This window comes from Anneissia japonica, unplaced genomic scaffold, assembly GCF_011630105.1.
Source record: "Anneissia japonica isolate Jap-2015-1 unplaced genomic scaffold, ASM1163010v1 scaffold4988_len2956909_cov206, whole genome shotgun sequence".
Lineage (NCBI taxonomy): Eukaryota > Metazoa > Echinodermata > Crinoidea > Comatulida > Comatulidae > Anneissia > Anneissia japonica.
Genome location: NW_022696345.1, coordinates 1,587,789 through 1,608,656, shown reverse-complemented (window position 1 = coordinate 1,608,656; position 20,868 = coordinate 1,587,789). Strand labels below are relative to the sequence as shown.

The following is a 20,868-nucleotide window of genomic DNA, read 5'->3' as shown; positions in this document are numbered from 1 at the left end:
TTATTATTTATTTATTCAACAATATTTTGAGAGGGTAGCTCAAACAGCAATGCTACAGAAATTATTAAATTGCAAATCAACCTTCAAATTTAATTGTCGCTAATAAATATTTTAAAACAAAATTTTTTCCTGTCTGTTGGCTAGTAAAGTATTCTGTGGGCTAGTAAAATCTCTAGTAAACTAGCCCAGTGGGCTAGTTACCAAAAAAAGTTAGGGCAAGCCCTGTATGGGTGTGATATGACATCAGCATGCCCATATACTGTATGGGTGTGATATGACATCAGCATGCCCATATACTGTATGGGTGTGATATGACATCAGCATGCCCATATACTGTATGGGTGTGATATGACATCAGCATACCCATATACTGTATGGGTGTGATAAGACATCAGCATGCCCATATACTGTATGGGTGTGATGTGACATCAGCATGCCCATATACTGTATGGGTGTGATATGACATCAGCATGCCCATATACTGTATGGGTGTGATATGACATCAGCATGCCCATATACTGTATGGGTGTGATATGACATCAGCATGCCCATATACTGTATGGGTGTGATAAGACATCAGCATGCCCATATACTGTATGGGTGTGATATGACATCAGCATGCCCATATACTGTATGGGTGTGATATGACATCAGCATGTCCATATACTGTATGGGTGTGATATGACATCAGCATGCCCATATACTGTATGGGTGTGATATGACATCAGCATGCCCATATACTGTATGGGCGTGATATGACATCAGCATGCCCATATACTGTATGGGCGTGATATGACATCAGCATGCCAATATATGGATATGATGGTGCTGCTCAGTGACCAGTCTACGAGCATACTTAGGGCATATAAACTTAGGGCATATAAACAACTTTGTGGTGTTCTCCCCGTTCAGTCCTTATTAAACACATGTATTGTACCAAAATTATGGAAGCAATCCACAATATGTCCGGTACCAAAGAACAAGAGCACCAAGCAGCCTAATGACTTGAGACCAGTTACTCTTACTTCCTCTAGTTATGAAAATATTTGAACGAATAATTAAATCATATATTACTATAACAGTAGAGCCTATGCTTGACCAGCTGTAATTTGCATAGAGTACTGGAAGGAGTGTTGAAGTCACCAAATTATTTACACTTCATACCATTTTATAAGAATCTTGAGTTGCCAGCTTCATTTGCTAGACTGATTTTTGCCGACTTTTCGTCTGTCTTGAACGGCACTCTAACCCCCAAACCATATTTTTACTAGAACATATAAGGTAAAGGTACTGTAGGAGAATAACCCATAACTTTCAGCGTCATTGTGCTGAATTGCGTATAGGTGTGGTCTGTGACTACCTGGCAGCCATTAAGAGGCGCTTCTTGGTAGATACATGTTCACATCATTCCATAACGACAGCAGCTGGAATGAACCATAACATCGGGCTAACCCCCTAATCTTCTGAAAGATGCAATGGGTTCTTAAAAGTGCACATGTGCCAGATGTATACTCTGGACCACCATTTTAATTCCTAATCCGAGAAGACTTGGTTCTACCAACCGGCCATGGCCGAGGAGCGGCTAGAACCAGCGCCAATGTTAAGGCTGTAGCTAGTAGCACCCCTACCTTACCACTCAGCCACTCAACGAAAATATATTTTCTTTAATTGCAGGTTCTGAATCCGTTTTACATATTCCAAATCTTCAGTGTTATTCTGTGGTTCTGTGAGGATTACTATTACTATGCCGCATGCATTATTGTTATATCAGCAATTTCACTCGTCATCTCTCTCTATGAAACTCATAAGGTAAACATCAATTATACTGTCCATCATAACATATTGAAAGACTTTAATTACAGTCCACCACTATGCATGTCTTCAGCTGTTACCATTACAATTTAAAACGATCAAATAAGTTAAATTTCTTTTATTGTTGCAAGTGCGATCTTTGGTCAATATACAATACAATGGTACTATGCATCATGGGGATATCACTCCTCCACTAAGGTTGAATGACCTGCAGCATACCCACCCTAAGCGAACTATGCAAATTATTAGCCTGGTTCTCACGAGAGCCCTAGTATCCGGATCGGGAGCTAACCGTTAGCGCTAACCGTTAGCACCTGCGTGAGAACGCCCGATTGGTTAGCGCTAACCGTTAGCAGTATCCGAATACCGCTAACAGCTAGCAAGGGCTAACGGTTAGCAAGTGAGCACGTTTCTATCATCAACCAATCACACGTACATGTTTACAATTTCCAGTTTCTTATTGGCTAGTGATTCGATTATCATATTCTTAGTATCCGGATCGGGGTTTTCTCGTATGGACGAACGGCAGCTAACGGTTAGCAGGATCTGGATCCTGCTAACCGTTAGCTGCCGTGTGAGAACATAGCTTTTATCGTCAAATAAAACACAGATCAATGCAAATAAGATTTAACTGACTTACAGAAATCCTTAAATTAATTACCAGTAAATTTAAGACAGAAGAATTTACATGTTTCTTAAATGTCAAAAAATGATTGCAAGTTGTTAATTTTTTGCAGCAAGCTGTTACATTGCGGGATATGGTTGCCCAGAGTAGCATAGTCACAGTACAGAGGTCCAGTGGGGGTAGGTTGTCAGTGGTAACAATTTATAATCTCATAAAAATATATAATATGGGCTAATGTGGTTACTACTAGAGAACTTATCAGACAGTAGGTATTTAATATTTGTTGGAAGTTAATCGTCATGTCATCATTTGAACTCTAACGTAATTTTCTTATTGCAAACAATGCTGTACTGTAATTTTTCATGGTTTTTTTTTAATACTTAATGAATAGTTAGTTAATCATAAATTAGTTGTGCTATCAGCCAATCATAATGTTTCTTTTAAATATTTATCCATTCACTGAAGACTAATCTATCACATGTTGTGTTCCAGCTGTATGCAAGATTGATAAAAATAGATTAATTAACTAATAATTCAGCAAAAACTGTGCTATCAGCTAATCATTATGTTTCTTTTCAATGTTTATCCAATCACTGAAGACTGATCTAACACATGTTGTGTTTCAGCTGTGTGTGAGATTGATAGCAGTGAACTTGTTCCTGGTGATGTGTTGTTAGTTCCTCCAAATGGCTGTATGATGAGTTGTGATGCTGTTCTTATCGCTGGTAACTGCATTGTCAATGAAAGCATGCTAACAGGTAAAGGCATTAAAGGCATAGAGAGTATAATTCCTGGTGTATAAGCCAATAATTTTATCCAACAAAGAGGGAAGTAGAATTCACTGCTTTACAAAAATATATCCCATGTTTTATTTGTTTTACTATATCATAAATATTAAAAAGCAAAGCGTCCATCTATATTTCGATCTGTATTACAGTTTATGCGTAGGCAGGGGTGCGGTAATCGCAGGTAAGTAGTATTTCTACCGCACCTCTTACCAAGTGGATTTGAAATGAAATGCTGTTATTACTAAATTAATATTTATGAGGAACTGTATAGTAAAAGCATACATTTCTCATTACCCATAAAAGCAGTTTACCCATGTCTACGTCTAAGAGGAATATTAAATATCTTCAATATTTTTTCTAACAAAGGTGAGAGTGTGCCCGTCACCAAGACACCTTTACCCAACCATCCTGGCGCCGATGTATGCTACTCACCTGATATTCACAAACGCCACACCTTGTTTTGTGGTACACAGGTGATACAGACCAGGTATTATGGAGGTGAGCGAGTCTGTGCTGTGGTTGCAAGAACAGGTACATATGCAATAATTTATGCTTTAAAGGCTTTTCTTTAATGTTTGAATGAATTTGCAATGAAGATATAAATTTTACATTAAATTTCCATTTAATATAGAATTTTTTACCAGAATTATTAAATTGCACTTCACAATTTTTTATTAAAACAAGGAGAAATTAACATGTATTTATTTTTATTAGTTAAAAGTGATTTGGATTTGGATGCTTTTTAGACTTTCCAATATTGATAGCATCAAATAAACACGTAACATGAAATGTTGTTTATTGAATTTCCAGGCTTTGAGACAGCTAAAGGTGAGTTAGTTCGTTCAATCCTTTACCCAAAGAACCTAGGCTTCAAATTCTATCAAGATGCGCTGCGGTTTGTGATGGTGCTTGGGTGTCTTGCGGTCATCGGTCTCGTGTACACCATCCCTGTCCTCTTGAGAAATAAGGTACGGTAAGAAGCTTTATGGTATAGTAGATGTTACATTTGGTGTGCATGTCACCTGCTTTAAAACCAACTGGTATCCTTGGGTAAATACAAGATGTTTACATTTTAAAAAAGGTATAGCATTAATAAATGAGACTGCCCCTTGTATTTGTATTTATATGCCTTTCCTCTCTCGTAATTAGGCACATGTTAAAGATATCATATACAAGTCATTAGATATAATCACCATCGCTGTTCCACCAGCGTTACCTGCAGCCATGACAGTCGGCACCATCTATGCACAGTCTCGCTTGAAGAAAGCTGGCATCTTCTGTATCAGTCCGCAGAGAATTAACATGTGTGGCAAACTTAAATTGGTCTGTTTTGATAAGGTTGGTCATTGTCTAATGTCTTTGTAATGCATGTTAATTATTGTCTAATGTCTTTGTAATGCATGTTAATTATTGTCTAATGTCTTTGTAATGCATGTTAATTATTGTCTAATGTCTTTGTAATGCATGTTAATGTGGAGTTGAGGTATAGCTTTGGGGTTCAAATTCCTGAATACAGTATAACGAATGGTCTTTTCCCCTGACGACGTCATCATCGACCAATTATTACCGTAAAAAAGTCCGATAGTGCACGTTTTACAAAGTGATTATATATATTTTTCTTAATAATATCAAGTTTGTTGTATTTATTTATTAATTGTTCGATCTTTTCTTCCATTTCTGGTATAATAATCACTATATTAATGTAATAAACCTAACCAGAACAACGAACTAACAATGCAAGTGTCATCGGATTGAGCGCACATGTTTACGATGACAAATGAGAGTGTTGGGGTCAGCAACTTATTGACATTATGAATGCTAGATATGATCGCGAAATGCATGTAAACAACACAATTTGGCGATCTAACAACTAAAAAGAGCACGATAGAAATGTCTATAAAACATGCATGTTAAGTGGAACAATGCCAGCGATTAAAATAATTTGGTTTTTATCGAAGGTAAATCCAACTGGGCTCTAGCGCTGTAGACCACGCTGCTGCACTATCAGCCTATCAGCGCTCAATTTAAGGGGATAGCTAGGCTTAGGTATTGGAAACTGACAAGCGATCTAATTTACAAATGTTTCAATTTACGAACACCCCTTAGTACCAAGGGGTACGTAAAATGGACGTTTTACTGTAGTTATCATAGCAGCCTGGATTGCTATATCATTACTAAAACCCAATGCCAATCTTTAAACCATTGCTTACATACAGTATATCACTGAATGTACATTCACCTTCAGACTGGGACGCTCACAGAAGATGGTCTGGACATGTTGGGTGTGGTACCAATCCAAGATGATCACTTCCTGCCATTAATTCAGAATGCTGATGAACTTCCTCGTGGCCCCTTCCTTGCCTGCATGGCAGCTTGTCATTCACTGACCATCATTGAAGGTAACCTCACTGGCGATCCTTTAGATCTGAAGATGTTTGAAGCAACAAAATGGGTGAGTAAATTAAGAAGTGGAGGTAAACACAAGAATAATGTAAGTAATTTAATTGAATGATGTAAAGATGTTTTATTATTTTTATTTGTCTTCATTTCAGATCTTTGAAGAGCAGGGTGAAGATGATACAACCAAATATGGTAACATGATGCCAACCGTTGTCAAGCCAGCCACATCTGAAACTTCGTTGGCTCAAAATTCAGAGCAGGTATAATTAGAGATAACCCCTTCAGCTTTCTCTAAATATGTAGATGTAGATATATATATATACATCACCACCTGATGAAGGGCGATGCCCGAAAACGTTTGTGTTTTTTACCATTCAAAGTTACGGCTACTCTACACTTTTGCTTTATGCGTTTTATTACTATTTTATTGTATATGTAATATATATAATGTATAAAATGAAATTTATATATTATATATACTATATATTAGTTATGTAATATACATCATACATTTCAGAGTTCATATGAGGACAAACTTTTGGATGTATCAAAGAATTTCCATTTTGCAACTAATGGCAAATCCTTCTCAGTTCTTAGAAGTTATTTTGCAGATATTATGCCAAAGGTAAAATGAGAGAATGAAATTCTGATTACATTAATGGTGAAGTTGATATTGTGTATATTGGTGATGGTGATGATGTTGGTATTGATGATGATTCAATTCAATTCAACGTAACATTTATTTCTCTTTTTTCATATATGTGCAGCTTCTAAATAAGAAGATAAATGTTAATTTCTGAAGAGAAGCAAAAAGCAAAAGCTTGTGAAGGGCTTCCTGAATAAAAAGACTAAAAAAAAAGTCAATACATTGTAGATATATTCAGTAAAAAAATTAAAATTGAATGAAATGAACACTGTTATAAAATATGATGGTGGAGACAGTGATGGTGATGATGGTTGTGATTTTGTTGCTGTTAATGATGTTGTTTGTGATGATGATGGTTGTAATGATGAGGATAATGGTGTTGGTGGTGGTAGTGGTGGCAGCCACATAATGATGACAATAATGACAATGATAGTGATGATAAAGACAACAAACGATGTAAAATTAATGTGATTATGATAATTTTACATTCATGTATAGATTGTTCAGAAAGGAACAGTATTTTCACGAATGTCACCAGACCAAAAACGTCAGCTGGTGGAGGCTCTACAGGACCTGGGGTAAATTTAGTTAGCCTTGAGCAAAAGCATAAGTTCTAGGAGCCAGCTATCAATATCTAATTCAGTATATTCATAATAAAAGGAAAGGCAGCTTTGCTCTGTTGGCTAATCAGGTGGTAGCCACTGTGTGTGTGTGCTGAACTGTGGAGATCTTTAGGTTCCCCCCTTCAATTCCCATCGCTGCCTTTCCTTGTGTTTCAGCTGGAGGTCTAAAATACAAATTACGATAGCCCACTTTCTTTCGGATGAGACGTTTAAGCCATTGGTGCGGTGTGCAATATGGCCCATGTGCACATTAAAGAATGCAGTACACTCTTTGGAAAAAATAGGGATTGTCTGCCGGTGTACTGCCAAATTCACAACCAGAAGGATCCTGAAATAAGTCTTCAGACTTCCTGGTTTATCCTTGGTGAATATTTATTTGGAAATCACTAACTTTTGAAACAACGCACACATCACAACACAAAACAAAACTAAATAATACAGTCACATCAATCGATAAAAAAAAAACTGGAAGCCTGAGATCAAAAAGGCATAGGCCTAGGCTTTAAGTACAAATGTAAAGCAAAAGGGAATACATAAACAAAACCATAAAGGAACATTAGTAAACATCCAATTAAATGACAGACAGCTGAGTGTTTTAACATTTTTAACAAAAGAGCTATACTGTAGGAACAGTTATGAATGTTTCATAAATAAAATGTTGAGAAATGTAGAATTTGTGTTTCTAGATATGGTGTTGGGATGTGTGGAGATGGTGCAAATGACTGTGGTGCCCTCAAAACAGCGCATGCTGGTATATCGCTATCGGAAACCGAGGCATCTGTGGCGTCGCCATTCACATCAAGTATACCAAACATATCATGCGTGCCGATAGTTATCAGGTAAATATTAGAATAAACTTTTTACCAAATATATATAGTGCCTTCTGTATTTCGGATTGTGTTTATTCTGCCTCTCACTCACTCACAACTTTTAAATTGATAGATTGTAAATTTGTTTTCCCATTTGTTATTTATGCTCACTACCTCATTGTCACAGTTTCTTATTTCTTACCCTTCCTGCTCCAACCTCTCTTTCGTTTTGTCATGCTAACTATGTGCATAAAAACAGCACAAATTAATTAAGGTTCTCGTGAATATTTGCAACTACCACGCATAGCTTAACTTTTCACATAATGTATCCACAATTAGACCATGGACTGGATTGGATTTATTCGGTGTAAATACCCAGGATATCCCATGAAAGTCTAGAAGAAGACTTATTTCCAGTAGGGTCTTTCTGGTGGTGATTGGGCAGTACACCGGTAGACAATCCCCTACTCTTTTCTGAAGAGTGTACTGCGTTCTTTAACGTGCACTTGGGCCATAAATACACACGGACCAATGGCTTATACGTCCCATCCGATAGATGGTGCGCTATTGTAACTTGTATTTCAGCCCTCCAGCTTAAACACAAGGAGAGGCAGGGATGGGAATTGAACCGGGAACTAGAAATCTCCATGGTTCAGCGCACACACAGTGGCTACCACTAGATTAGCCAACTGAGCTAAGCTGCTCTCTCTCAATTGATAAGGTCCACGATTAGACTGACCATGCATGCACTAAACTCTATGACCTGTGATGGTCTTGTTATGTGGATATGTGATGTTTCAAATAGCAATGTAATCATTGAATCTTTAATCTTGTACTTTTATCAGGGAAGGTAGAGCAGCTCTTGTGACGTCATTTGGAGTCTTCAAGTACATGGCTCTCTATAGTTTGATACAATTCATCTCAGTTATGATTCTCTATTGGGTAAGTGTTGTGCAGGTCTCCTGTCTGTATATGCTACCATTGTTAAACATCATTCTCAAACACAGGTTTTAAAATGAAGTAGGGGAGAGCTAATGTGTATGGGCTGCAGTTTTGAAATGTACTGTACTAATGGTTTTAAATATCTCAACATTCAAATTAATGGGGGCAGTGGTATGTGTTATGTGACACTGAGTGGTGTTTAAAGACAAAAAGCACACAAAATAAAGCAAGTATGGAATATATGTTAGTTTAATTCAACAGTATTTTTAATGTACTTTGTTGCATGAAAATTTTAGAATTTGGCTCTTAATATTTTGCTATTTGTTATCTTTTAGATAAATTCTAATCTTGGTGATATTCAATACCTTTATGTAGACCTTGTTATTACAACTACAGTTGCTATCTTAAGTAAGTACTGTTCCTCTTATTCTATTTCAGATATTTTATTCTTAATATTAATATTTACAATATACTGTTTTAGGTTTCCCGATGACATATTCAATAATCATACCCCACTTAATATATTTATCACATTTCTCAAAAAGCTTTAATGTGCAATACAACAGTAAATGAAAAGTATAAACAAAAGAAACAAAAGTTAATAAAGTTCATGCTGTTTTGTAATCTTTGCACTGTAAATATAAAAGGGTAAAGAACTTGAACAAACATTGATATGTTATTAATATTTGAATTCTAAATCAACACCTGTGCTGTATTGTTTAGTGGGATACAATGGTGCCTATGCACACCTTGTGAAGAAGCGACCACCTGGAAGTTTGATGTCACCCGTTATCCTCATCTCCATCATTCTCCAGATTGTAATCCAGATCATCGGACAGACAGTTGCTTACTTTTTATTGTTCACACAAGACTGGTAAGTATGGTAATGAAAATAATAAAGACGATGATAATACTGACTGTGATGATACTGATGAAGGTGAAGTTTATGATAATTGTGATGACGTTGAGGATGACAAATTATAATGATAAGGAGAATAATGCTGGTGTAGGTGGTAATAATAAAGAGAATGATGATGAAGCCAGCAACAAGGAAGAGGAGGTCGACGACATGGAGAATGGTTACAATAATGCTGGTGGTGTGGTTGTGATGAATATGATGATAAATGATGAAGTTTATAATGATCGACTAAAGTTGATGATGCTGAACTAAAATTGATGATGCTGGACTAAAATTGATGATGCTGGACTAAAATTGAGGATGCTGGACTAAAATTGATGATGCTGGACTAAAATTGATGATGCTGGACTAAATTTGAGGATGCTGGACTAAAATTGATGATGCTGGACTAAAATTGATGCTGCTGATGATGTACCATAATAATTATGTGAGTGTTTCTTTGATCTAAAACACAACCATCACAAAGATATGCCTAGCATAGTAGTGTAGAGCAAAATATTACATACAAATCCATTGGTAGGTTCAATCCACTTGTACCAAGTGAAGATGCAGATAAGAACATCCTGTGCCCCGAAAACACCATAGTGTTCCTAGTCTCTTCTTTCCAGTACTTTATTGTGGCCGCAGCATTCTCCAAGGGACCACCGTACCGGACCCCGATATGGCATAATGGTGAGGATTCATAAAATGTATATCTACACCAATTATATTTCTTTAATTGATTTTGGATTAGGCCCTAAATCTGAATATAGTACATAGGTCAATTTTATAGCTTAAATATGAAATAATCAATAAATGTTAATGCCCAATTTAAAAAATATTAGTTTATTAGTTTAGTAGTCAATTTGTTAAAAAATTATCTGTAGTTAAGCCACAATAAGGAACTTATCTAAAAAATTAAATATGAATATCCATCACAAAAATGCCCTTTATATCATTTTCGTTATTCTAGTGTTGTTCCTGATTTCTCTGATCGTCCTGTCTGCGTACACATCCTTTATGCTCTTCTACCCTTATTACCTATCATTCCTTACAAACTTCTTTGAGGTCTATCAACTTGGTCCGGATCACATCCAATTCTGTTGGTTGATATTTGCCATCATTATCGTCAATGCAGTTTCAACATTTGCACTTGAGGTAAATATAAATAACTTGATTTTTTTTCTTCTCATTGAAGAGGATTTATTCAGTTGCACTATTCACTCAGGCCTGGTAGTACACCAGCATCCATTCCTTACGCTTCTTGCCAATAAGTGAAAAACCATACACAGTAATTGGTTCTCAGTATATAATAAATTATTATGCCTTATTACTTTATTGTTTTTATAGTTTTTATTATATTATTTATAAAAATGATTATGGTGAAAATGATCAATGTAAAACTGTGGCAATTATTAACCTTACTATCCATATTTTATGATTATGCTTATGCCTTTATTGTTGTTTTGTTGGGTTTTTTTCCCAAATTTTATTGTTTTGGTGCTTATACTATTATTTTATGTATCTATATTTCTATTTTTGTATTTTTATTATAAGGAGCGAGCCACTTTAGAGGTGTTTGTCTCCTGTTGGTTCTATATATTTGTGTGTTTATTAAATAAATAAAACAAATAAAAATCCAATGTTTTGCACATTCTTATGTACAACCTTGTACTTGGCTTGTACATGTTTGGTGACTGCAGTGCAGCATTATTAATTCCTTTATTAATAGAATGTTTTAATATTTGAACTATAAGTAAACAATATTTTTTTAGATTTAGTACCAGAACTATGAGATTGATTATTATCTCACAGAATGACAATAAAAAAGTTAAGATCTGTGCTGTAATGCTTTAGCATACATAATCCCTGGTTAGCGACAAGGGTGTATCCCCATACTGCGGTTTGGGTGCTGGCTTGGCTTGGAATTTTCATCTTTCATCTTCATTCTATCACATTTCGAAACATCTCTACACAGCACATAGAAACTTTTTGGTATTTTGCGCTATATAAATTTAAAGCACTTTGAAAATGACACAGTTCTGATCGTATATATAATTTTTTTTTTTTTTTTTGTAGTGGCTGATGGGAAAGAGTTTTATCAAGACGTTGATCAAACCATGTCGTAAGAAGAACATCTCAAAGAATGTGTATAAAACTATTGAACGTGAAATTATGAATGATCCTGATTGGCCACCGATTGGTCATGTGACCACAAGTAATATATCAATTAATCAAACCAGCTGACATGAAATATTCTCATTTGTAAAATTGTTTTGTATTTTGGATCGCTATAATTGTGTAAAATGTTATTGGCCTATGACATAATATGATATGGACTGTGGCCACTGATTGGGATATTTGTAATTTGTGAAAACTAATTTTGTGTATGCGGTTTTCAGTAATTTATAAATGTTAATTAAAAAAACAAACAATATATGAAAATAAAATTATGACTGAAGAAAATATTGAATATAATTTATGAAGTAAGCTGTAGTTTTACTGTAATAATAATAATAGTGGATATTTATAAGGCTCCGGAAAAATATGAGTGGAAAATTTAAGATAATAGTGCAAGAAAGATGAGAATTAATTAAGGAAGTGCTGGTCGAACAGATGTTTCTTTAGTCTGGACTTTAATATAATGATATTTTTCTGCAGGCCTGATGTGTATGGGCAGAGAATTCCAGATTTTGGGAGCAGCAACAAGAAATGATCTATTTCCCCAGTTATTCTTAGTATTGTGTTCAGTTAAGAAGGCGATCAAAGCGACCTTGCAGTTAAACTTGCACAGTTAATTTCTAAGTCAAATTTATTTTACATGCCAAATTGTTGTGTTTTCATTAATTAACAATCTGTATTAAGTCAAATGTTATCTAAATTGAACAATTTTTCAATGGCATTTTGGATTCGACTGCAAGTTCAACTGTATATGCCGATAACAGATTTGAGACGGACTGCACATGATTTACTAAGGCCCTTGTAAGTCAGAAGTGCTATCTTGTAATGAATCCCGAGTTGCACTGGTAACCAGTGGAGATTGGAATCGGGGTGAGGCGCTACCACTTCTAAGTGTGTTTGATAAGCCTAGCAGAGCCTAGCACAGTTGTTCTGTAGCCCCTGAAGTGCATTATACAATTTTTATAAACTGTGCTTATTATATACAAGCTTAAATAAAAGAATGAATATTTTTGTAATTATTTTTTAAGAGTTTCCAATAGGTTTCATTAAATACATTTTTTTTTATTAATTTATATTTCAATATTGTAATGTTGAGACGTATTTATCAGTTTGATCCTAAATTGTTGTTAATAAACTTAAACAATAAAATTTAACATTTGATTTTTTATATTATTTAAGTTACAGTATATGATTTCAAGACCAGCACCCCTGCCACACCCCCAGCCCCAGTTTACATTTAATTACTTAATCATAGCAGAAAGTAAAAACATGTGAAGCAGAGTGCTGAAGACAACCCAGTGAATGCTCATCTTCATCTTTACGTGGCGGCAAGTGCACAAACAAGATTCTTAACCCACTCTGAAAACATTTAGACTCTAAATAACACGACAAATTTGATTTCATGTTTTTAATAGTTTATTAATTTGCATGATATGCATGGACAAAAGTTCTAATAAAAAATATTAATAACAATGATAATAGTAATTATTTTATAATCAATATTTATTTAGTACAATAGTAATGAATCATATTAATAACAATGATAATAGTAATTATTTTATAATCAATATTGATTTAGTACAATAGTAATGAATCATATTTTACATTAATTTGTCCATTTTAGGCGAGACTTTTTATACCTTGTTTTGCAAACTTATTTTTTTAAAGATATTCAGAGGGTGGAAATGGTTTTACCAAAAACATCCAGATGGAGGAGAAAATAAAAAAAAAATAATAAAATGTCATGGGATGGTAATTGCTTTAAATTTATATAATTAGGAAGAAATATACATATACTGTATGTATTTCTGGAGATTTCAAGGCAGTGACAGGGGAAAACTTGTATTTTTTTTCTCGTGGTGGCGGGCGACGGCAGATGGGTTTACTAAACAAGCTATAAAAAAGTCTCTCCATACATATGCATATACGCGTTAAAACGACTTATGCCACTAGCTTCTTCCCGTGGTTGATACCTCACGGGAACGTATTGCCACATAATATAATGGTTAGCACCGACATTTTGCAAACAGTTGAAATTGAAACAGGAGTCAGTTCAATAAAACTGATGTGGGTATCTGTTTCTTTGGAGTAACTCCAGATCCAGCTCACAAATGTTATTTTTAAATTCTGCTGTACTTTCCTATGTAGATAAATTTAATTTATTAGTGTCTGGTATTTAGTTTAGTCAAAACAAGGAGCATGTTATGTTTATTTGCTTACAAGATGGGAAAAAAACATTTGGCAACACAAATGGATCATATGTTTTATAAAATGTACATAAAGTAGGCTGTCGGCCTATGTTGTATTCAGAAATAAAACCTCGTCTAGAGGAACAAACGTATTGCATTGGACCTATTACCAATATGTTATACAGTACTATAATAATTATGATAGTTATACATACACAAACATTACAATAGATTATAAAATAAAATCAATATTTATTCCAGAGAATTAATTTTCAAAAACATGCAAAAACAAAAGATATTAAAAATGTAAGTAAATAGCACTTAATTGGAATTAATGAAATCATCTAACAAAAACTAGTATTGAAAGAAGCCGAAACCAATACCTTTTAAAGTTTGAGAGTGTCGTAAATGTGGGACTAGTCATGGGTCATTCAATTAAACTATCCTCTATTTTCCTTTAACATAGATTCACAATATGTTACACTACAATGTTTCAATGAGGAATTATTTGGATTTAGGCAAGGTTATCTTAATTATTTAAATTAAAGTCAACATAAAATGTTCATTTTGTGTGGTAACATTTTAATTTAAAAAAACCTTTAATATCCTAGTTGTCTCCAATAATTGTAATTGTATATACAATATAAGTTTTCCAGTCATAGCATTTTTCTTAAAAAGCCATGACATACGGCGAAGCCCTGCCCATTTTTTTTAAACTTTAGTACTGTATCTTAGTTGCCCCCTACAATAACAGTAGGTTGTGAGGTAAATATACAGTACATTTGAAATTATATAACTCTTGTTTTTTATTTAAAACAACTGTGCAGGAATTAAGATATATAATTACCATCTTACAAATTATTTGTGGGAGGGCATGGCATCGATGAATAGCGTCAGGTATGCGCCAATATGGCAGCAGCACTTAAGCATGAGGACCCAATGACCAGGGGGGTTGAAGGTTGCGTGGGGGCTCGTGCCCCTCCAATAAAAAAGTCGCCACACAAAAATCACTTGCAAATAGTTAAAAATCACCGTATTTTGCGAATTAGCGCCCCTCAATTAATCAATCGATCCAGCTACTTCACCTTTTCGCCCTCCCCCCATCAGCACCCCCATTTCAAGACTTCTAGATAAGCCACTGTTCCCATAATGGAATGAAACCTGTGAATACTTCAATCTCATTAGTCAAACTTAACTGTCCAAATTTGGTAGTAATTATTATTACTATATACTGTATGTATTTCTGGAGATTTCAAAGCAGTGGCGGGGAGAAAAAACTTGTATTTTTTTCTCAAATTTCCATTTTTTTTTTTTGTGGTGGCGGGCGACGGCAGATGGGTTTACTAAACAAGCTATAAAAAAGTCTCTCCATACATGCATATACGCGTTAAAACGACTTATGCCACTAGCTTCTTCCCGTGGTTGATACCTCACTGGAACGTATTGCCACATAATATAATGGTTAGCACAGACATTTTGCAAACAGTTGAAATTGAAACAGGAGTCAGTTCAATAAAACTGATGTGGGTATATGTTTCTTTGGAGTAACTCCAGATCCAGCTCACAAATGTTATTTTTAAATTCTGCTGTACTTTACTATGTAGATAAATTTAATTTATTAGTGTCTGGTATTTAGTTTAGTCAAAACAAGGAGCATGTTATGTTTATTTGCTTACAAGATGGGAAAAACACAAATGGATCATATGTTTTATAAAATGTATGTAAAGTAGGCTGTAGGCCTATGTTGTATTCAGAAATAAAACCTCGTCTAGAGGAACAAACGTATTGCATTGGACCTATTACTAATATGTTATAATAATTATGATACTTATACATACACAAACATTACAATAGTTTATAAAATAAAATCGAATATTTATTCCAGAGAATTAATTTTCAAAAACATGCAAAAACAAAAAATATTAAAAATGTAAGTAAATAGCACTTAATTAGAATTAATGAAATCATCTAACAAAAACTAGTTTTGAAAGAAGCCGAAACCAATACCTTAGTTACTAATTACAAACATCCCATAAGGGAATAGATTGAACTACAGTTTCACATAATTTAAATATAACTAATGTAGTGGCAAAGATACAATTTCCCTAAAAATATAGTAAGGGGGAAATTCCATTATTATATGAGGTAAATCATGATCAACAGTTCCCTTACAGTGGCGTATCTATGGGGTGTGCGCGGGGGTGGGGAACACTCCCCTCAAAAAATAACTTGCGCCCCCCCCCCAAAATCACTTGCAAGCAGTTAAAAATCACGTTATTTTGCGAGTTAGCGCCCCTTTTAACTTATCATACAGCCCCTACTTCACCTTAGCGCCCCTCCCCCCATCAGCACCCCCATTTCAAGACTTCTAGATAAGCCACTGTTCCCATAATGGAATGAAACCTGTGAATACTTCAATCTCATTAGTCAAACTTAACTGTCCAAATTTGGTAGTAATTATTGCATCGTCTTTTCAAAACAATTTGTCTTCTGACGCTGAAAATGAAATATAAAAGAAATTTCATTTCAAAATAAAGATTAAAAAAATTATTAGGGATGAGGAAAGAGAGGAAGGGAGTAAAAGCACTGTAGATGGGATTAGGACAAGAACTGATTTTGCAATACTGTATCGTTTTAAAATAGTAGATTAGTGTAGAAGTGGTTTGGCGCAGCAGCAACAGTTTGGTTTGCCGACCAAAAAGTCGGGGGTGCATTTCGCTTGTGTCCTACATTGCTTCTCCCCACCCAAGAGTATAAGTGTGTACCTGAGGAGGTTTGAGAGCAAAATGCACTGATATTTCCGCGACAGGCATCATTCCAATGACTGGGGTAATAATATTGTGTAGAGCGCTATATAAAAACCTACATATTATTAATATTAATACTTTGCAATTTAATAAACCAGGGGAGGAGGGAGTAAGTAGGTAGGTATATCGTCAGAGGGATTTTACAAAGAGGCCTCTGGTCAGGGTCCTTGAGTAATATTCCTGAGATTTTATGATTAATGATTGTAAAAATTGTATATTAGGTGGTACATAAGAGCAAAAGATACTTACCTAGATCACTTGTAACTTTTTCAAAATCAGACATTGCTTGGCTGGAATTTGACGCTAGAAACGCTATTTCAGGAGGTTGTAGCTAAAAAGGAGATCAAACATTGTGGCATGTTAGTTTATACATCAAGAAGAAATAGATGAGAGCTCTGTGGTATTCCTTTTCATATACCCAAAGTTTTAAAAATTTGCTTCAGTTTACGTTTCTTTGTTTTTTCTGTACTGCTTACAGTACATTGATGTACCGTACATTCATTTTTATGGGCGACAGAACTTTTCTTTGATTTACTAGTTGTTATTATAATTTAATTTCTCAAACCTTGTCACCGAGTTTCTTGAGTGCCGTGAGTATTTCAAGTTTCTGCTGTACATGGATTTCTGAAGGTAATTTACCTATTTTCACATCACGATCAATCTAAGAAATATAAAAGAAGAACCTTTGGTTTAAAAGTTTAAAATCTAAACCACTCATATAATATTGTATATGTAACTAGTTCGATGGAAGCCTAAGATTTATAACACTGCATATTATTAGTTTTCTATTAATCTTTAATACAATTCAGATAGTATGTAATATTGTATAATGTACCTATATAATATATAAAACAATAAGGAACGCAATTAGAGACTTTCCACTAGGAAGTTATAGGACAGTATTGAGTGTCAGGGAACTGAACATTTGAAATGATATTTATTAATATATCATCTCATGTAAACAACCTAAAAAATGACATACCTCAGCTAAACGTTGCCGTAGTTGACCTGGCTGTTTCTTAGCAAAAAGTTTGATGACCTCCGGGGTCTTGAAAGCTTGACTGATGGCTGCTTGAATTGCCTAAAGATTTCAAAATTAGGATAAATATCCAATCCAGTAATCAGATTAATATATATTGTAGTACTAACATTAGGGTCATGATCAATAATCAAGTAATATTTGGATAACACAATCTAATATTACAAGTAACATATATGGAGGAGGGGAGAAAAACCACAATTTGTTGGGGAGAGAAAATATATATGTATTTACTACATATTAGAGAAAATCAATTAAATAAGCCTTTGAGACTCTTAAATTGTCATATTTTCAGAGGCAATTTTGAGCAACCCCGACCACACCCTCTTTGCTCTTGTTGGGGACATCGTCTCATCGGGGATCTCGCCCCCTCCCCCCAATTAATTAAGATTGACATCTATAATCCAAAGTCTAAATTTTAAAAAGAAAACAATAAAGTGGGAATACAACAGGCTTTGAAATTTGTTTTATTCAATTCAATGTACTCAATAAACTATATTATTAAAACTACATAAAATTTTCAAATAAAGTCTGGTTGTTGTTTGTTCAATGAAATAAAAGACAATTTTGCTAGGTATTTGCTTGGAAGATCAGTGTATTGAATGCAATTTCTGATGTTGTTTGCATTGCACTGAGTGTCTGAACTGAACTGCAGTTCAACAAATATTGGAATTCTTACCAATTGAATGCCATTGATGTTGTCCACTAGAGTCATATTGCCCTCTGCCATCTTGTTTAAACTCTCCTTAAACTCCTTCAATTGTTCAATTGTTTCTTGTTTTGTTTCCTCATACTCGTCCTCATCTAATTCCTCTCTAAAAATATATCAAAAGGATATGTTATTGTTAGCACAATGCTCAATCAATGCCAAGATAGAAATATGCTGGTTTTGTTTAACAGGAAAGAGAATGTTTTGAGAAAATGACTCATGAATACACATGTTGCCAAAGGGTGGGCCATGTGCGGCCAACAACAATTTTGTTGAGGCCCACAACAGAAATGCCTACCATCTTTGGCTAGGAATCCCCTTCCTTTTACGGCCCGATGGTAATAATCTGTAAAAAATGTTATTAAAACGGAGCATAAAGCTGTATAAATGCTGGTTCACATGAATGTTTTTGCAAGCGCACTGGAAAAATTAAGTTTGAACTAGGCCCTGATTTATGGCCACCCCTGCATAAAAAGAATACAGATTACATACTTGCATTCTTCTAAGTCTTGTAGTTGTGCCATCAACCTATCCAACTGCTCCTCCAGGTTCTGCTGCAGACGATCGGTTTCTGTTTTTCCTCTTGATGCCATGACTTATGATTTCTTCCAACTACTGTACCTGCAACTAATTCATTGAAAGCCTAGAACTAGGGAGGTGGAAATTACATCATGTTGTTAGCTCAACAAACTTCAACATTTAAAAGTTTATAGTTAGCCAACTTTACACACTAGACATACACACAAATTATGCAAATAAGGGAAGAGACAGTCCCCGCACTGCCCTGCTTCCTTCAATCACTAAGAGCCCAATCACACTTAATAGTTACATACACCGCCTCAGGGCCACCCTAGTGTGAACAATGTTAAAACCGACCAAAATTTAGGCTACCGGATTTAGAGTCAGCTAAGGTCCTGCAATGCAACTTTGGTGAAGTGAAACTCAATCAGAAAGTGTACAAACAATACCAACCAAGTGTTTGGTGCAAGTGGTAGGCTAGGCCAGGGCTCACTCAGACAGGCTGGTGGTAGGGCCTAACGTCCACGTTGTCAGTACGTGATCAGGCCTAGATTGACAGGATATAGCCTGTCCGCTGGCCTGCATGAATAGGCCTACCGTACATCAGTAAGTATAAGGTAACGGTACTAGGCCCAGGCCCTAAGCCTATTACTGAATAGGGCCTTGCCTAGCTAGGTAGCCCTAGCCTAGGCCCTAGCCTTAGTTAGTATTAGGGCCTAGCCTAGTAGTAGTAGAGGCGTTGCTAGAGAAGTAGCAAGGAGGGCCTATCTAATAGGCCTAGACCTAGTTAAGTACTTTCGATCACTACCTGGTTACCTAGCCTAGGTAGCATAACCCCAAGAGAAAGTAGCTCCACAAAACAGTAGTTTGGTCCCTCAGAAGATAGGCCTGTTCCTGGTGATCTTCAATCGTCGACAGATGTAACCTGCTCGATCCTCCTCTATGTCCTGATCGTCCCCTGCGCTCCCCCGAGAACAAAAAAAAACTCTTTGGCGCCCTCTTGCGACAAACTTCTCTAACTTTTTTTAAATTTAGGACACGGTTTTATAATATAATATGCTTATAAACCTAGAATAGAAGCCCAATGAGCTTAATAACCTCGAGAAGAAGCCCGTCTCGAATTGAAGCCCCTTCTTTAGTTTGCAACTGCAGCTTTGAAAAGAAGCCCTTCTCGAAAAGGAGCCCATGGTTTTTTTTGTTTTTGTTTTTTTTTTTTTAAGATAGGATGGGCTTCGTTTCGAGATAGTACACTAGTACAATTAATAACAATTTTAACATAACAGGCACTTATAACTGCATGTCATCCAACTTATTATATGCTATATCATGTAATATTTGCCTTAATGCTTTCTATATTGGCCAAACAGGAAAAATCTTATACAACGGATTAATGGTATACATGACATCAAACACAAACTCACCCAAAAACATATAGCTAATCAGTTTGCATCTTCTGGTCACTCAGTAAACAATATGAAAGTTCAAGTAGTTAAGAACGAATTTTTCAAAAATAGTTTAGAACGAGAAATAGCAGAACAACAAATAATTACGCAATTAGACTGTATAGAACTAGGCCGAGGATTCCTCGCACTTTACCGTCAATAATTATTTCTCGTCATTGACTTCCGTTTTTCCCCATACTGTATGCATTATGCCTATATATTACTGTAGCTGCTTTACTATTATCTATATTTTAATGCTTGATATATTTACCTTACTGTTACACTGTCAGTTAACTGTATTTATCATTTTTAAGTTTAAAAGGGCAAATGGGAAAAACCCATAAAAACATCAAACGGCCACATAATGCAAACAATATAAAATTTAAACAGAACAGTAGAGAAAATCCGATCAGAATGACAAAATAAACTAAGCATCAAC

At 35.2% G+C, this 20,868-nt stretch overlaps 2 protein-coding genes across 4 annotated transcripts in view; one reads left to right on the top strand and one right to left on the bottom strand.

Annotated features, from left to right (window-relative positions):
- The window catches only part of LOC117101891 (probable cation-transporting ATPase 13A3), a 17,563-nt gene extending 4,685 nt beyond the window's left edge, over positions 1 to 12,878 (top strand). The window contains exons 8-24 of the mRNA XM_033242008.1: positions 1,675 to 1,809; positions 2,550 to 2,616; positions 3,064 to 3,195; positions 3,592 to 3,756; positions 4,036 to 4,193; positions 4,375 to 4,563; positions 5,471 to 5,677; positions 5,778 to 5,885; positions 6,143 to 6,250; positions 6,770 to 6,849; positions 7,581 to 7,733; positions 8,549 to 8,645; positions 8,981 to 9,053; positions 9,369 to 9,519; positions 10,085 to 10,236; positions 10,517 to 10,701; positions 11,623 to 12,878. Of these exons, the coding sequence (XP_033097899.1) occupies positions 1,675 to 1,809; positions 2,550 to 2,616; positions 3,064 to 3,195; positions 3,592 to 3,756; positions 4,036 to 4,193; positions 4,375 to 4,563; positions 5,471 to 5,677; positions 5,778 to 5,885; positions 6,143 to 6,250; positions 6,770 to 6,849; positions 7,581 to 7,733; positions 8,549 to 8,645; positions 8,981 to 9,053; positions 9,369 to 9,519; positions 10,085 to 10,236; positions 10,517 to 10,701; positions 11,623 to 11,790 (2,328 nt within the window). The 3' untranslated portion in view covers positions 11,791 to 12,878. The remainder of the gene's footprint in view (positions 1 to 1,674; positions 1,810 to 2,549; positions 2,617 to 3,063; positions 3,196 to 3,591; positions 3,757 to 4,035; positions 4,194 to 4,374; positions 4,564 to 5,470; positions 5,678 to 5,777; positions 5,886 to 6,142; positions 6,251 to 6,769; positions 6,850 to 7,580; positions 7,734 to 8,548; positions 8,646 to 8,980; positions 9,054 to 9,368; positions 9,520 to 10,084; positions 10,237 to 10,516; positions 10,702 to 11,622) is intronic.
- A 691-nt stretch (positions 12,879 to 13,569) lies between these two features.
- LOC117101842 (protein LZIC-like) lies at positions 13,570 to 19,976 on the bottom strand. Of its 3 annotated transcripts, none has more exons than XR_004444328.1 (8): positions 19,796 to 19,976; positions 18,961 to 19,095; positions 18,439 to 18,574; positions 17,703 to 17,801; positions 17,286 to 17,381; positions 16,970 to 17,051; positions 15,921 to 16,409; positions 13,570 to 14,296 (listed from the first exon to the last, which is right to left on the bottom strand). XR_004444328.1 is itself a non-coding variant. In XM_033241946.1 (7 exons), the coding sequence occupies exons 2-7, from the start codon at positions 19,059 to 19,061 to the stop codon at positions 16,387 to 16,389; spliced, it is 537 nt and encodes a 178-aa protein (XP_033097837.1). In that variant the 5' UTR covers positions 19,062 to 19,095; positions 19,804 to 19,976; the 3' UTR covers positions 15,218 to 16,386. The 3 variants fall into 3 exon arrangements, 1 of the variants encoding a protein (XP_033097837.1); XR_004444327.1 differs by having other exon boundaries at positions 19,804 to 19,976; XM_033241946.1 differs by lacking the exon at positions 13,570 to 14,296 and having other exon boundaries at positions 15,218 to 16,409; positions 19,804 to 19,976.
- Between the last annotated feature and the right edge of the window lie 892 nt (positions 19,977 to 20,868).

Excerpts from the sequence above, each read along its gene's own strand:
- LOC117101842 (XM_033241946.1), bottom strand. The coding sequence starts at position 19,061 with ATGGCATCAAGAGGAAAAACAGAAACCGATCGTCTGCAGCAGAACCTG. Across the intron at positions 18,575-18,960 it reads CAAGACTTAGAAGAATGCAA|AGAGGAATTAGATGAGGACG; the intron begins GTATGTAATCTG and ends ATATATTTTTAG. Across the intron at positions 16,410-16,969 it reads AAAAGTTACAAGTGATCTAG|CGTCAGAAGACAAATTGTTT; the intron begins GTAAGTATCTTT and ends TTTCATTTTCAG.